Here is an 18,083-nt window from a genome sequence, read left to right as displayed (position 1 = left end):
AGTGACCTCAAGCAGCAGTTCAGTGATAGTGTGTGTACCTGTACAATACAAATCTCCCCTAAGGACCGCATTATACCACAACAGGAGCAAGCCATCCATTGTGAGGGCAACACAAACTTCAGCAACTCTTTGCTTCCTGTTGGGCCTTGAAGCACCTGATCCACATTTGGTATTCTCACAGCTGAGGCTACCATTCAAAATGCTAGTGCTGTTTTAGAGCTGTAATTAATGTAATAGACTTCACAATTGCAGAGTCTTCCCGGTGAGCTGCCAGGACAAGGGCAACAAATGCTATATATCTCGTGCCATCCTAATATTCCCATTCCCCCTTCAGGCTTATGAGCCACTCTGGGCCCTAATGGAGCCGCTCTCCTTTCTCACCGTTGGTTTTGTGTGGCCCTAGGTAGTAAACTAGGACTCAATACAGAATCTAGAAAGTGAAGGGTTTTTTGTTTCTGCTTTAAGGTAGGAATTTAGCTCAGAAGAGTCAATATTTGAATTTTAGAAGCCTTAAAATGTGCTGAAGAGTCAGAGTGTCAATACTTGAAGTTCTTAAATCCTTCACTTTGGGAAAGTTATTTGTCCCTAGAGTATGCCGTCTTCGAATATGGCCAGGTTCATTCATTGTTGTGATAGAAGACTGTCAAAATAAGGTCCCGATTGGAAAATGTCAAAGAATATTAATACATTGGAAGTGCCAAGTGAAAGGCTGCTTCACATTGCCAAATATAAATGAGAAGCCACCACTACTAGATTGCTGAAGGTGGCCACAGAACTGCATTTAAAAACCAACAGATAATTAGAAAATCTTTTCTTTCAGAGCTCTTTTCTCTAAGGGTTAGAGGCAACTGCATTTTTTGAGGGAATGGGAAAGAAGCAGCAATAGATTATAGTGAGGCAGCAAAGGGCAGGGCATTGCCACTCTCGAAAGTTGTGTCCTGCTTTCAGAAAGAAACTAGTGATGGAAGAGCTGTGTTTTATCCTTTTACAGAGCAGTGGTGAATAGTCAGTAGTGTTAACAGCCAGACAGTAAGCATAACTTGGTTATGTAGAAGTCTATAACAGCTGTTGAAATAATACTTATTTTTTTAAAAAATAAATTAATCTAAAGTGCACGTTTTTAATCATTTCAGCTTGATCCTATTCCTGAAAAGGTATTACAGCAGAGAGCAAATGCTAATGCAGTCCATTCCATTGAGAAGGTCATTGAAATACACAGTGAGTACCTGGGAGCAGTCATTGCTATTCCACAGTTAAACGGAGTTCCTGATTTCATCCGTTTTAAGTGAAGCTATGTAGTTCCGTTAGCTCAAATAATAACCACAACTTCAACTTGCATGCAGACTGCTTTACACTAAGAAAATCTATGGAGATGTAAAATAATTCTGAAAGAAATTATATTAAATGTTTCCTCATATAAAATCAGAAGGGTTGTTCTACAAGCACCCAAAGGCAAAGAGTAAACCATTAGAACTAACAAAATCAATTAAAAACATAATATACACAAGTAAGAATCAAAATGCACATGGTAATAGAAAAGCCCCAAAGTTTCAATACTAAAAAATGGGAATAGCAAAGGTAGCTGGAGAATGAAACTGTAATGAGGCAAATAAATGGATAGGGGTTCAGTATCTGATCTTGGAAAAAGGAAACATGGTGGGAAAATGAGGTGAAGATTGCAGATTATTTGGAATTTGTCTCATAAATAACTTCTTTTGGAATGGGCTAACTGGTTACTTGCCCATTTATGTTTCTAATGCATATGGGTGCATGGCTAAAGTGCATCTTGCGCATGCTGCCTCACGGCTATGTTGATTATAATTTTTGAAAGATAGATTGTGAGCTTTTAATTGTATTTTGTATGGATGGATGTGTCTTGCATTGTAAATTGTGATCTGCAATAAGATCACTTGTGATTAGGAGTGGGATATAAGTTGTATAAATAAATATTTTAAAACTTTCTTTTTTAAGCCTATTGAATTTTTTGTCTTTGACCAACTTTCAACATGTGGGCAGGACAATCAATCACCTGACATCATGATGTCAGATGGTGGGCAGGTGGGTTGTCTGGCCCACCTGTCAAAGTCCTCTTGCAGCACTTCCCAAGCACCTGGCAGCCAGCTTGTTGAGCGCCTGGGAACCACAGCACAAGAGACTTTGCCACCTCCATTGTTCAGCCAAACACCAAGCGCAGGGCTGACAAAGCTGCTTTCTGCAGGGACCAGCTGTGGGCTTGAGTTCTCCAAAGGGAAGCTGGTTGCACAGCCAATGCTACAGAGTTGAACTCACTTCCCAACTGGTGATTTCAGGCATTCCTTTCTGCAAGGGAAGCTCAGTGGTGCAGCTGATCCAGCCATGTCTGTACCTGCCCCACAAACGCCTTGATGTCACATATCAGGTTGAATGTGGGACAGGTGGGTGAAGTCTGAGGAAAACAGTCTCACAGCATGGGTGTAGCCAGAATTTTTGTTGAGGGGGCATAACCTCAGATTTGTATTGCTTTTTATTGATTTAGGGGGGCAGCTACCCTCCCTGCCCCCCTTGGCTACACCCATGTTTCACAGGCCAAATCAGGACCCATGGCATGCCAAATTTGGCCTGCAGGCCAGAGGTTCCCCACCCTACTCTAGTCCCAACATCCCGTTGTTTCCCTGTGTAAGCCTCTTCGGATAGGACCTGTTAAACCTGTTCTTTGTAAAATGGTATGTACATTGATAGTGCTATGTCAGTAGTAGTGATAATAGTTGGGATTCTTCTGTAGCCTATACTAAAAGCAATGGGCAGTAATGGATTCCCTAATGGCATATCATTTTTTATTTCCTTTAGGCAAGTACTGGCACTCACTCCAGCGCTATTCCTCAACAGTCAGCTATTCTTTGATAGATGCACAGAAGTGTGAGAACGAAGAAGCAGAAACTGTAACAGCTATGGCATCATTATCCGTGGGAGTCAAGCCACCACATGACAAAAAGTGAGCTTCACCCCTTTCCATCTGCTTATATCTAAAACAGGGGTAAAAAGTGGGAAATTAGGCATCTGCAGGTGAAGCACGTTAGGCTTCAGCATAGTGTCCTGATTTGAAGAAAAACAAAAAAGCGTCGTGTTCAGCAAGGAGAAAAATAAATTTCAGTGCAATGATAAGACACTCACAATTTTAAAATACTTTGAAAAGACTTGTATGCTGGTAAGATGTATTAGCTTCAAGCTGCAGCAGGATTGAATTATGTTTAATACTAGAAGTGCATCAATTGATCATTGCCTGTCCAACTGCACATGTGCGCATCACCACAACCTGGAAGTGGTCAGAAAATGGGGCAGGATTATGTGTGCTCCCCGACATGCATCATGGGTCAGGAACACAACGGTTTTGAATAACTGAACAGTGGAACCAGTTGCTTAGCATAATATGAAATCTTCCTCTATAGATTCTAAAGCTGCTCTCAGGTCTGTCATCAAGTGGGTCTAGAAAATTGCATTTATCCGGGAAGTCCTTTCTAATATTAAAGTACTTTTATTTTGCGGCCTTCAAAAATTGAAGAACCACCATGCATTTTTCAAGGCTGAGTGCTTTGTAGCTTAATAATGTTGAATGGAGGTGGAAACTAAACACCACCCTGGTTCTTTATTAAAGTTGGGAAGCCAGATTTATCTCCAGAAGTTCCCAACTGATTATTATGAATATAACAGAGTAATCCAAAGGGGATGGGGAGGGTTTGAAGGAAGGTGGATCTGCCCAATCCAAAGGTGTCCTAGACTAAGGGCAACATTTTCCTTTTCGTTTTGCTTAGGTTTTTTGGCTAACTGCGGGTTGGTTTTTTTAAAATTGTCCTTTTCATTAAGACTGTTGAGAAGGAAAATTGGTAAGCCAGGAAAGCTTTCCATCTGCTCCAGAATGCCTCCTTTTTGCCCTTTGTTGTTGAATGATTAGTGGCAGAGAAGGAGCAAGCAGTGGACATTTTCATGTCAAGAACTCGTGCTCTACTCATGAACATCCCCCTCTAGCTAAAGAGACCCAGCATGATGGCCTAAAGAAACCATAATGGCCTGCCAAATTTACATACAGCCTGAGTGGGCCGCAGCCCAGGGCCTCATAATCTAGGGGGCCTTGTCCTTTTCCCAGTTATTATTATTATTATTATTATTATTATTATTATTATTATTATTATTATTATTAAAAGGGCAGATTTTACTAACTAGGCCCTGATGCTCAGTAACATTAAATGCATGATGTATGAGTCTATGGCTGCTTAACAGTTACACAGGTATGAAGTATTACAAGTGTTCAGATCATTGTCTATCGTTATAGTGTGAAAACACAAGTCTTTTATATCATTGTGCATCACAACAATATTTAAATTTGACTTCTAGTGAAAGTAATGAGTAAACAATCTGAAAGTGATACAGATGTAACTGTGACTCCCCGATGAATGTTCTGTGTGAATTTCTTCATTCATTCCCTACTTTTGTCAACTTGTTAAAGGTTATAAATTCATAAACTACCTTTTTATCAGTGCTAAAATTTCAGTAAGAGGTTTTGTTTCTCATGATCAGATGCTGTTAAGTTTGGGCCTCCCAAAGTCCTGCATAGGTCTTTAAGCTGAAGAACGTCAATCTGTAAACAAGATATCAAGTCGCAAGGAGTCTTGTGTGACACTTACTTGCTCTGTACCTCCATTTGCTCAGCTACACCCAATTCCTCCTTTTTGACTCCTCTCAATGAATTTGTTTCCAGGCCAGATGAGGAGCCCATGGAAGAGGACCCTCCCCTGTAGCAGGCATCTCTTAGGCTGGAGTTCTCCTGTTTGTTCGTCTTGTCTTGAAGCTCTGCCAAGAAGCTTTCTCTTGTTACTCCTGCATCCTGTCATGGTTTTCTTCCAGACTACAGAAAGGCAGCCATGCGTAAAAGAAAGCTAAATCTCTCTGTATCTGTACAGAATATGCTTGTGGAAAAGAAACGGTGCAGGTGAAGAGCAGAAATATTAAAGACGTGTATGCACTGAGCATTCTTCCTCTTTTCCTAAATGGAAGTTTGAGAGGCAAGAAGCCAGTGAAGTATTTGGCAAAAGTTGCCAACTTTTTAAAAAATAAAGAAATAAAGAAATCAAAGATTAAACACAGATATGACAACTTTCATTTTAAACTGGTGCTTATTAAAGTTTGATTATCCTCCGTTCAGACCACTCAGACCATATTGTAGTTTTGTGTTTTATGTTTTATTTTTGTGGCTCTTGGCTACCTGTGATCCAGACACTCTCTGAAAAACCCAAACAATATGAGAAGTCTTTTTTTTCCCCTTTAGATGAAGGGTGAAAAGAGAACTAAGCTTTTTTATACCTAATATACATGCAGACAGACTATACATTTGTGGCGAGGAAGAACGTAAACCAAGGAAGGAAGCCCAGAAAGGGGATCAGCTTTAGCGTCTCCCAAGCCATCTGAAGAGTTTGTGCCTTTTAAAAAAAAGATTGGATTGATTTTGGGCAGCTGGTTTTTTCTGACGTTTTGATGAACAATGCCTTAAAGAAAAGAACTCTGCAGTAATTCTTCTGGAAGGGAGGGCTGAGAACTGCAATCAGCAAGGAAGGCTCTAGGATTTATGCTGGCATGATTACTTAAAGCAAGTAATGGCCAGAGCGCCTCCCAAACAGTTGACAAGTTTGGGTTTTGTTTTGTTTTGTTTTATTGCTCTTTAAAATAAAAATTAAGGTAGTTGCCAGTAATGTGGCAAATTCTGTTGGGTTTCTAAAATTCAACGATTAATTAAAAAATCCCAACATCTTCTCCTATACATTATGTATAACCATTTTAACTATCAATTTGGTTGTAAAAGCATGCGTCAGATACAACTGCAAATTTTAAAAAATTGGAATGCTTTTTATTAAAAGCAACTAGCATGATATACTGCTTAATATTTTAGGTATAATTATATAAATGTATATGTATAATGTATATTCCAAATGTATTCCAAGCTTAGAAACGCGACTCTTACAAATTATTGATAAAATATTTATAATGCATTTATACAAAATATATAAATAAATGCAGATTACAATGGTAGCCATTGGAAGTTCCCTTGCAAAAGATTTATTTGTGAATTGGAGTGTAAGGGTTTTTAGAAAAGGGATCTTGTTTGAAACTTGACCATTTTCAAACTGTAGTTTGGAATGCTTTCAGAATGCCAACATTTTAGCCGCTAGGCAACTACCCTAACATCACTATTTTAATTTAAGATTTTTAATTTTGATCTTCTTTTAACAAAATGAGTTTTCTAGTAAATATGTATTTGCTGTTGCTTTACTTTATATTGGTTTTTACAAAATCCTTAAAGCAGCCTTATTGCATGAATTTTCATTTTGTTTTCCATTTGACAGCTGTGTTTCTAAACAGTAACCATTTTCTTGACCTGTGTCACTTTTCCCTGCACACTGGAGTTTTATTTGTGTTTGGACTTTCGTACCATCAAGAGTTTTCATGGTCATGTGGGACAGTTGCAAATTGTTAGGCTTTGTTTTTAGAAAGCCCTTTTCACAAAAGGAAGGATTCCAAGGTCTTTTTTATATCAGGAAACTGATTGTATATTTTATCAGTTCTGCAGTCATAGTTGCTATGCTACATTTAAAAAAAAAATAAGGAGCTTTCTTAACCTTAAAAATATATTAATATTACAAAGAGTGATGTATCCTATATCCTCAGTATAGAGTGTGACAAGGATTATTAAAGGCATTAATAACTTTAGTGACCATGTTGAAGGTCTGCCGAACTCTCACGCAGTTAATGCTAGCACATACACACAGAACTTTTCTTAAACCACTCTGGTTGAGTTAGTCCTCTAAAAGACTATTTCACAGTGAATCGTAATATTAGTATCTTCTTCTTGGCTGGGAGACTGCTAATCTTGGTCACTATTTCCTATCCCCCCCAGTTGCCTTTTGAGGTGAGGGGAGTTGACCCTCAGAATAAGTAACTAAACTTTTAGTGGTGAAATTAGATATCTGGAGGACACTGAATTCATGTGTTCTTTTTCAAGCAGTGTAGGATATTACATGCCCCCTCACCTGAATAACCAGTGGTATTTTCCTTTTTTGATATTTTTGTTATGATAACTGACAGGGTCGCTTTGTAGTAACTTATTTTCTGGTTCTGAAAAGTTTTGTTTTTCTTCATTCCATTAAAATCAGAATTGTGAAAATTTAATTATAAATCTGACTGAGTGTCGGATAGAGTTTGAGGTTTTTATTTAATGCTTGATATGCAATTTTTAAGACACACTACAATATTTGAGTTATTGCTAACCCAAATACATGCAAATTGATGAATACTTTTTGGCATTAGAACTGCCGAGAGCATACTCTAAGAGTAAAGTTTGACAGTAAAGATAAAATGTATATTTTATAGAATGACTACCTTGCTGCTGTGATCTTTAAAGATTTTTGCTGTGGAATCATCTGATTTCATATTTTGTTAGTTTAGCCCTTTATGACTGTTGATAAAAGTGATGCATCCACAATTACTTCAGTCAAAAATATACTTTATTTTCAACACCAGTTTACATGTTTTCAAAATACTTACTGTATTTACGTGAGTCTAATGCGCCACCTCAATTTTCAAAACCTTGGAACCAAAAAAGTATTTGCTGGCGACTAAATGCAGCATCAAATCTAATACACGCCCTAATTTTTGCAATGCAATTTGGCCAAAAAAGGTGCACATTACATTTGAGTAAATACGGTACTTTTTCATTGCAAGAAATTGCTGATACACACAACTCAATGGTGTTGACATGTTGGCCTGGAGTATTTGGTAACTGCTTTCAATGTTGTTAACTTTAGGACTCTTACTTTGTTTCTTACAAACAAGTGTTGCTACATCATTGCCTTTCTAAAGTCACAAACAACTTTGTTATACATCAGTCTGTTCCATAACCCAAAATTCTGAGATCTGTTTAAAATTTCCGTTGCCTAACCTTGCTCCAGTAGCATATGGCAAACATGAGCATCATGGCCATTCGGAAGGTACCACTGTAGCCTTGTTTCCCCCACTTAACATGGACCTGCTTGTGAGCTCTTTGGATAAACTAAGAATCCAAGCGTATTTGGGCAACATACCTATGCTTCCCACATTTTTGTATACTATGAATATGAGGTACCTGAGTTCCACCAGCAAGATACTCGAGGTTTTTGCTAACTCAACTTCCAAGGTATTGGGTGGCTTATTGCAACTCTTCTCTTGTAGCAATTTAGAAACAAAGGAACATCTTGAAGCTGTATTACCCAGAAGCAAGATCCAGGTTGCTGTAGTACAAAGTACTAATATTTGGGGTTTATTTTACTTTCAGTACACAAACATTCCTTTTTATTAGTCATGTACTCATTCCATTCTTCCTTTTGTAAACTTTTGGGCCCACATTTTATGGGCATTGATATATATAAATAAATATATATATATATATATACACACACATAAATATATATATATGAATATATTTTTTTAAGTTTCCTACACCTTGAGGTTGCATGGTCTGTAAGGTTGGCATGTCTTTATATTGTATACAGATTTTGCACGCCCCACGTGGCAGCTTTGGAAAGAGAAATCCCCTCGAATGGCATTAGCAACAGATAAACTGTTGGGGTGTTTTCTGTCATGCAAATTAAAGTGAGGAGCATGAAGTGGGGGGTGAGTTTGTCTTACTGAACTTATTAAGGACCTGTGCTTTTTATTGTAAAATTTTAAAAAATACAAAGACTACTTAAACATTTGTCATTTTAAGAGAAAAAAATATCTAGCACTTGTGACAAACCAATAATAGAGTTTATTGTATTTATGTGGAAATAATGTTCTAGGGGAAAACTGTACAAAACACACAAGTAACTGCCTGTGTCGTTTTTTCTTTAAGGGGGGAGGAGTTTTTTGTTTTTCATTTAGGCAGGAAAAGGATAAGGCAGGCACAAACAGATGCCAACTTCTTTTTATATTAATGCTCGGATAAAAATGTCAAGAACTTTTAAGAGTTAACTCTTCAGCACAGCTGTGTTAACGTTTTTATTTTGAAAGATGTCTCATTAGATTTCACTTTGAAGCAGTGATGTGCAAACACTGTGGTTTCAAACAAACTTTGTATCAGCAGGAAATGAAGTTTCTTCATAGTGATAGTTGAGCTTCACCGTGTATTTGATATTGATGAAAAATCTTATTGATAGAAAGAAAAAAGGAAAAAAACAAAGAATCTAACACTTCTGGTCCTCTACATTGGAGATGCTATGTATATGGGATGGAAATCTATTCACCCAAGAGCTTATTACAAATATGTAGTACCAAAAGTTGTAACTCTTATTATATTCTGCTTTATACCTATACATGCTCAGTATGTTGTCACCATTGGTAGCAGCTACCAGTTTATTCTGTAATTTAGACACAGTTTCACTCTTAACTGTAGGAACCCTTTAAGTGATGGTAGCATATTCTTTGTACTTCAATTTTCTTACCACCTTTTTCCTTTCCTTGGTGAGGTTGAAGGTTTTCGGTTATTTTTCCTAGCTCTATATCTCTCTCTCTCATTCCTGTTTTTGTTGTTTTGTTTCACTTGTTTTTTACTGGCCAATGGTGTCTTTCTCTGACAATACCAACTTCACTTTCAACTTTAATAGAAGTCCAGTATTTTGTACCACATTATGACAACTTGTTATTCTTGTGGTGTAAATAAAAAGATAAAGTGAATTATAGTACCATCTCTGTTGCAGTTGCTGAGCTTCATATCTGTTGTCTTCCGTTCTTTGACTCGTTCTCGATAGCGCTGCCGTCTCTTGACTATGACTTGGAGATGTGGCATATGTTGCCTTCAGAGCTCTGGAGCAGAAAAGCTTCTGCAGATATGTCTCTCTAAAGAAGTAAGCGTATCTCAGGGCTTTGGTCTAGTGAGGGGAAGACATCTTTCTGGATTGCACTGTTTCAAACAGCAAGTTGGGGCTCACATGACTGAATACACCTACAAACCTACCACCACCACCACCCAAAAACACGTGGAAAACTAGATGTTGCAGATAAGTGTTTTGTTTTAGTCTTCTAGTTTTCTTTGTAGAGGGTATGTATTTGTTTGGTTTTTGTATGGAATAGCACTCCATCACCTAAGGTCTGAAGGGGTGCAGCCCAGACGCAAGTAGTGATGACTAGACTTCTGTCATAATGTTGAAACACTGGAAGTCGCTATTATTCATCTTCATTAGCATTTTCCAAACTATCCCCCGGGCTTAACAAAATGGGCTGTAGCATTTCAGTCCAAATGTATGCAAAATCAGATTATTATTAGAGAGGTGGATAAACCACACATTACATTCTAAGCACAATGTATAAAATGTGCTAATCAGGCCAAAATCAAGAGAATTGTACCACTGAATCTGCACACGTAGAGCAACTTTTCACTTTTGCCCTCATAGCAGTCCCCCCTCTAACCTGGCATAGAAAACCCGTGGCCCTTGCAATGTTGCTGAACACTCATCAACCCCAGAGAAGCATGACCCAGTGGGCAGGGATGGGGATGGAAATTGCAAATGGGAGGGCCAGAGTTTAGCCGCCCCTGATATAAATCTAGTCTCATTTAAACTACCATTCCAAATTCATACTCCTTTTGGGTATAGAATGGCAAGTTTAAGGATTGAAGACTAGCCAAGCCTCCACTGTTTAGGCTGGAAGTGGGAAGGGTGGCAGCAACATTGCATCTCTAGATTTCATGAGGCCTTAATCCATATTATCCGGGGTGACCTTGACATGCAGCCACAGGCCCCTTGCTTTTGCGTTGTCCATTAGCTTTCAAATCCCTTGCCTCCTAAAACTCACACATTACAGAGAAGCTAGGAAAATGTAAGTGTAACGAAATGACTTGCTCATAATACCCCTTTTCTACTGTATCATTTACTGTAATGTGATTTATGACTTCCAAGCGTCACCTAGAGCTCACAAACCTCGGAGCAGTTGAGCTGCAAAAGCTTGCCCCTTTCCCAAATTGCAGCAGAAATGGAAGAGCAGATAGTCCAGCTGCTTCAGCTTCTCTGCAGCAACTGTCTCTTAGGTCTTGCTGATTTTCCAGTGTTTCACTATTAAAAACACTTTTTGCTACAAATATACCAGCATCCTTTTCTGCAAACACAAGTGGGAGCAACATTCATGTGTCTAGAACCACTCTCTCCTTGTAACTGTGTGTTATTTGTTTCTTGAATTCACCTCCAACGGTGTTAGCAGATAGAAAGATGGTTCCCCAAACCACCTATAAAACGGTGCTGGTACTTTCAGCCCAAAGACACGAGGAAATTGATAGGACATCAGCACCAGCCAAGAAGGTAGGGTGGGGTGGGGATTGTGGGAGGGTTGGCTGGTATCCTGATTTCATGGTGACAAATGCCCATAATGTGAATTCCCTTTGGGGAAAGAATGAGAGTTTCCTCTGAAAAATGAACAAATCAATCCAGCCCAGCTGGATCGGACCAACCTCCTCCCCTGGTTGAGTAGTTTGTTTCCAACAAAAGTGGAACAGTCAAATGCTTCCAGGAAGACCCCTTACAGAATGTGAGCCCAGGGGCCCTGTCCTGTCCTGTGTTTCTCCCAGCCACTGATCTGTTCAGCCATTCATGGCTATTAGCTATTGACAGACCATCCTTCATGAATTTGTGTCATGCCTCCTAGAAGAGGCAATGCCATGACAGTACTGTGTTTGGGCCTTAGCTTTATGGTACGGGTGTCTGAGGCTGACGACACGGTCCTATAGGTACAGGTGGCTCTTGTTCCACCTGCACTTCCATCAGCGCAAGCCCATCTGGCCTGTGGTGGACCTTCGGGTCCTCTTGGGATGGCCCTCAAGAACTGTCTTCTCCTTACATGGTGCTTGCCTACGCAGCTGTTTTAAGCTGCAGGGTCTGTGCTTACGTAGTATTAAGTTTGTTGCCTTGCAAAATAGCCAGTGGGCGTATGGAGTGGCTCGCTTGGGGTGTACGGATATGGCCATCTAAGGCAGGTGAGGTGGATTTGGAAGTTAAGTCTCTGGGGTGGGAGTGGACTGAAATAATATGATGAGGGTCTTGCTTGTTTTTTGAAAATGTTGGAAAACGTCAGGGGGGCCAGGATGCAACTACACTTTCCCCTCCCATGTGATCAACTTAGGAATGTTTGGGGTGATGCGGAAAGAATAGGAGCTAAGACACTTCAGAATTTATTTTTCTTTGTGTTTGTCTCCTGTGATTTTATATCAATCTCTGTAAGCTTTTAGAATGGGAAAATCTATGTTTTATATTAGTGGGACATTGCTACCAATCTCAGGTCCCTGGGATACACAAGTCTTGAAGATAACTTGACTTTTTAGGTAATCGCCCTATCCAGAAATGGGTAGCCCTAACCCTAGATCTATAGAAGATAGCTGAAGTTGTACTCTGCACTAGCCCAGAAGCACTCTGGTGACTTCATATGTACCCAATGACCACATACTCAGTTGCTGCTTATTAGCTTGTTTATTGTTTTATATATATTTGTTGTTACTTGATTTCTGGGATCCCCAGTCAACTAACTGGAAGAAAAGTATTCTGGTACAATGTGAATAAATATATAAATAGCCACCTCCACAGGGATGTTTGCACTGAAGCCCACGGTCACCACTCTAGATCAGAGGATAAAGAGCGCTCTGAAATTTAGACAGAATGTCCTTGAAGCGCTTTGCTTCTTAAATGATACTTATCATGGTGATCTTTATTGGGTCTTCTGGGTACTATCACTTTTCAGATAAATAATGCATCTTCTAATGCAAATTCCATGTTGCTGAGAACTTTTTAGAAATCCAGGATGTCCGGTGTTAAAATGCCCATATTATTTATGTGGCATAGCACACTATCACAACTATTGGGTGACAAGTAACTCTCTAGCTCTCCCTAGTGGATAGAATTTGAAATCCCCTGAAGAAATCACAGTATTTCATTTGGAGGTGGGAAATGAAGTTGGCAGCCTTTTCAAAATGGGATACTTTTATAGCTGTCAGGAGCTGCTCTGCCTTTTCCTGTAATGCTGAGGGTGGCGCCTCCCATAGGAAATCGGGGCTTAAATATTTCAGTTAATAAATCTATAATTGACAGGTGTGTGTCTGCTGTTGGTTCCTCCTGATGACCTTTCAGGACTGCATTTCTCAATATATGTCACTTGCCTGCTCACATTGGATTCTTCATGGTAGCGTTCTTTATTGCCCTGGGGTGGATCTAAACACAGGAATAAAACACTGTAAATTGGTCACAAATTAGATTGTTTTTACCAAAAGAAAAAAATCCAATGAGAAAGCCCGTTTTAAACGATTTTTGCTCTCTGGTGCTGTCTGATGTTGCATGTTTAAAACACATTCAAATTGTGTTATTGTGACGAGTGTAGCTGAGTCCCTAGTCATTTTTTTCTTTTTTCTTTTTGCCTTATCAATAGCACCCTCTGCTCACCAAAAGCAAATGGCAAGACAGAATTATTGCCACTCCCAAATCTTCATTGCCACTCCCAGATTTCCCAACAGCCATGCAGCAGATGTTTGCAAAAACTCAAAGCACAAGCAAAGGGGATTTGGGGGTAGGTGGGGAAGGTGTTCTGCTCGCTGTTTTTTTTTTTTAAATTACATTTGTCTCTAAAAAGGTTGCAGTGCACCTTAAGGGAAAGGGTGGAGTGGAAATATAATTGAAATCCTCCTAACAGATATATTACCACACCTCCCAGGCTCAGCCATGCCTATATAATCCTGACTCCCTCGCTACACACACAACACAACACAACACAACAAAACACACCACACACTTCCACCACAGTGCCCCAATGTCATCTCTGCTTGGAGTGTGTTCAATTCCTTGAATTCTGATCCTCCTCTTGTCAATGTTGGGCTGCTTCCAATATGAAGTCACTGTCCACCTCTTCTTATTAATTAGCACACTGGGACTCAAAAGCATAGCTTTGCTGTAGACCACTAAAATTAATCCAAGTATATTCTACATATTTCAAGGGAGGAAAAACTAACATCTGGACAATCTGAGCCCCTCTCTACTGTTCTTTCCTCCCTAACCTGCACCCTGCCAGTCACTCTCCAGTTCATAATGTTATATAAAGCAATCTCATCCCTTCCTTGGTCTGGTGGCTTTGTGTTCATGGCAAAGTTCGTTTATTCCAGAACCAAAAAGACAAAAATGCCCTATGCCTGTAGACAGCGCTGCTGTCAAAATTTCATCTGAACTGAAATTCGGCGTCATCAACAACTTTTATTCTATGGTCACAGACCTGATAATACTAAACTTTGAATTGAAGGGTTTCTCATGGGATCAAACACAGGAGGAATTTAAAGGGAAACCAAAGGAAATGTTCATTCATTCATTAAATAAAGTTCATTCATTCCCCAAGGCAGTGCACCTTCTGATTCATACCTTCAAGGGAGAGTTAAGAGGAGCTGGTGCCTCAGGACCTGTTCATGGACCTCCTAGAGACAACACACTAGATGCCATGGGAAACGGGAGGCTAGACTAAAACAGGGATGGGAATACTATAACTCTCCACGTGCTATTGGACTCCCAACTCTCATCAACCCCAACCAGCATTGCTGGCAGGGGATTGTAGCGCCCTGGGTACCTCATTCATTGGATTCCAACCTCTTTTCCTCCTTCCAGGGGTGTAGGAAGGTGGGGCAGTGGGGGCAGTCCACCCCGGGTGTAATCCCAGAGGAGGGTGACAAAATCCCCCTTGGGTGGATTGCCCTGCCCCTGGGTGCATGGCTCCAGGAGCCCGAGTGGCTAGCTCCACCGCTTCCTCCTCCTACCCAGAAACCCTTGCTACAAACCTCCCTTTTCCTTTCCCCTCGAACACAGTTATCCTGGCAACCTTTGTGACATCTGACAAGGATCCTTCTTGTAATGCTAACAGGTCTGCTCTTCCGCCAGCCAGCCAGGCTGGTTTGCATAACACAGCAATTCATTTGCAGCTTGCATTCTCCCTTCATACCGCAAATTACCAATATCCTAGCATTTATGAATTTCTAGGTTCATCCTGTCTATTTAGAAACCTCCTTCCAGCTGAGGAAACCTGGTTGTGGGGAGGATTCTGTGCTTATTCTGCTGAACATGTTTAAAATCTCCCTTCAGACGATTGTGCTCAATGTATGGGAAGTGGACGAAAGAGGGGCTATGCGCAGCCCACAGAGAGGTGGCAGGGAAGTGTTCCTTTCTCATGTACACAGTGTCTGTCCTCATCACAGGTTCTTTTGAAGGCCTGAATTGAGGCTGTTGTGCGTGTTAACCCTTGAAAAGTGAAGCTCCCGACCTCAGGGAAGGAACCCTACACATCCACAGTTGCACACACCCCGACTCCATACAGACATTAGGGATGGTGGAGCATTTCAATGCAGTTCACATTTAAAGCGGAAGCAATCAATTTTGCAGTTTCTGAAACAGTAGGAGAACTGAAACAGAGATGTCCTTCAAAATTCGCATGTAGCCATATTTTGCAGTGCAGCCCTCCAAGCAATGTTTACAAAAATGCATATATTAGGGGAAAGTGTGCATAAAAGTGAATGTATTAGTGAAGACAGCACGTAGCAAATGCATTATATGAGAAGAAAATGCTTGCAAAAGTGTGTGCATCAGTCAACTCATAGGGATTTATTTTTTTAAAAGAAAGGGGAAAAAATCATAAATTGCTGCAGAAATGTGGAGAACTCAATTTAAGATTGGAAAAGTGAGAAACTAAGATAAGTGAAATTGACAGACACTTCTATTCCTAGCAGACATTCAGTTGAACATCCCATGCCCAGCCATGATGATTTTGAATACAGTGGTACCTCTGGTTGCGGACACGATCCATTCCGCATCCCGAAAAGTCTGCAACCAGAGTGGCACTTCTGCGCACGCGCGAAATGTGATAGAATGCTTCTGCGCATGCACGAAGCACGCAGAACACTTCTGCGCATGTGCGCATGGCGAAACCCGGAAGTAAACACTTTTGGGTTTGCCACGTTCTTAACTTGAAAAGATGCAACCTGAAGCGGATGCAACCGTACACAGTTTAACTCTCCTGATAGGGCTAATGAATCCCGCTTAGCACAATTTGGGAAAGATTTAAATGCATTTAATTTTGCTTCTTATATGCCCAAAGTAGACAATTTGCATTATGAGGGTTCATACTAAAACAAACTGCCCCTCTTTTGCTGTGAACTTGAGAACTGATGCTTAGTGTTCACGACACCATGTAACAAGAGTAGGCTCTTTCCAGAAATTGTGCTTGGGTGGCCCCCTGAGTTACAAGCTTACAAACATCTCTGAGCAATTGCCAGCCCCCCGCCTCCTCCAGCTCCCTTCTCTGACAGCAACATTCCCCAGCTGTTCCAAAGGGACTCAAGCTGGCTGGGAGACTGAAAGATATCGCTTGGAAAAGGATTGGACTTGGACATGAACTTCTAGAACAGACTTTTGTTATATTCAAATTATACTGCACTTCTTCTTTCATTAACCCTGGACCTTTTAGGTCTGCATATTTATGTTTAGGGATGGCCACCTGTCGTGGATGCTTTAGCTGAGATTCCTGCATTGCAGGGGGTTGGACTAGATGACCCTTGGGTCCCTTCCAACTCTAAGATTCTATTATTCTATTATTCTAACTGGGGCAGAGAGAATGAGTTGCTTGTCCAAAGCCATCCAAAAGGCCATGGCTGGTACAGGAGACTTGGCAATGCCCAGCGTTCTTTATTACACTGCTTCTAAAAATAGTGTTGTGAGTGATGCCTGAGTCCATTGTAATCATTGGGGTCCTGGATCTATCAAGGGCTAATATCTAATGGAGGATTCAATTGTTGAAGTAGCCAGGCCGGCTTATGGGTGAGTTAATGGGCCTAAGCCTGCTCCTTAGTATAACAAAGGAAGTGCCTTTGTGCCAGACATCCAATAGGTAGGCCTCCCTCACCTGGCTGGTAGTCATGGAATCATAGAATTGTAGGGTTGGAAGGAATCCTGAGGATCATAGAATCATAGAATCATAGTTGGAAGAGACCACAAGGGTCATCCAGTCCAACCCCCTGCCAAGCAGGAAACACCATCAAAGCATTCTTGACATATGCCTATCAAGCCTCTGCTTAAAGACCTCCAAAGAAGGAGACTCCACCACACTCCTTGGTAGCAAATTCCACTGCCGAACAGCTCTTACTGTCAGGAAGTTCTCCTAATGTTTAGGTGGAATCTTCTTTCTTGAAGTTTGAATCCATTGCTCCATGTCCGCTTCTCTGGAGCAGCAGAAAACAATCTTTCTCCCTCCTTCATATGACATCCTTTCATATATTTGAACATGGCTATCATAACACCCCTGAACCTTCTCTACTCCAGGCTAATCTAATCCAACTCCAGGATCATCTAATCCAACCCCCTGCAATGCAGGAATACGCAGCAGCCCCATGCGGGGATCAAACCTGCAACTTTGGCGTTATCAGCACCATGCTATCTGGTGCGGAGCAACTGAGCTATCTGGACTGAGACAAGACAAAGTTCAGGGGTGGGCAAGAAGCAGGCCGAGGCCAGAGAGCCATGCTTGATTTCTGCTTGAATCAAAGGCTGTGGCTATGGGAGAATACCTTCTGGGGTGTTAATGCTGTGAGCCTCCATCGTAGACTCAGGTTGTATATCTATAAATTAAAAAATCCTAAAGACACTACAGTCACTATCGTCCCTCATCCCAAGGAAACTGAACCCTGGTTTGCGTCTGGAACCCCTGGAGTCTTGCAACACTAAAAAATTAGGGTGCTGTGAAACAATAGGTGCATGTTGGCAAGCTAGGAGTAATTGTGAGCAAGGATGTTCTTGTCACCTTAGTCCTGATCTTTATATTCAGTCATTCTTTGCATCTGGAAGACAAATGATGAGACAGGGCATAAGACTTCTTTCCTTTTGAGCCATCTAGTTTTACAATGCCTGAGGAAGCCCAGAGCCTCCAAGTGCCCCTATTTTCCAGAGAAAGTCCCAGATTTACAGAAGCCGTCCCAGTGTCTGATTTCATCCTGGAATGTCCCAGTCTTCCTTAGGACGTCCCTAAAGAATGAACAATTTCATTGGAGA

At 40.7% G+C, this 18,083-nt stretch overlaps 1 protein-coding gene and 1 pseudogene across 6 annotated transcripts in view; both read left to right on the top strand.

Annotated features, from left to right (window-relative positions):
- The window catches only part of HDAC4 (histone deacetylase 4), a 120,366-nt gene extending 111,523 nt beyond the window's left edge, over positions 1-8,843 (top strand). For all 6 annotated transcript variants that reach the window (XM_035140321.2, XM_060282705.1, XM_060282703.1 and 3 more), the window contains 3 exons: positions 1,134-1,218; positions 2,827-2,971; positions 4,733-8,843. In XM_035140321.2, the coding sequence (XP_034996212.1) occupies positions 1,134-1,218; positions 2,827-2,971; positions 4,733-4,772 (270 nt within the window). In that variant the 3' untranslated portion in view covers positions 4,773-8,843. The remainder of the gene's footprint in view (positions 1-1,133; positions 1,219-2,826; positions 2,972-4,732) is intronic.
- Positions 8,045-9,788, top strand: LOC118085378 (uncharacterized; annotated as a pseudogene).
- Positions 9,789-18,083: the final 8,295 nt, after the last annotated feature.

The sequence above is a fragment of the Zootoca vivipara genome, chromosome 1, assembly GCF_963506605.1.
Source record: "Zootoca vivipara chromosome 1, rZooViv1.1, whole genome shotgun sequence".
NCBI classification, from domain to species: Eukaryota; Metazoa; Chordata; class Lepidosauria; order Squamata; family Lacertidae; genus Zootoca; species Zootoca vivipara.
The sequence above is the reverse complement of the archived record's forward strand: the minus strand, read 5'-3'. Positions and strand labels throughout refer to the sequence as shown.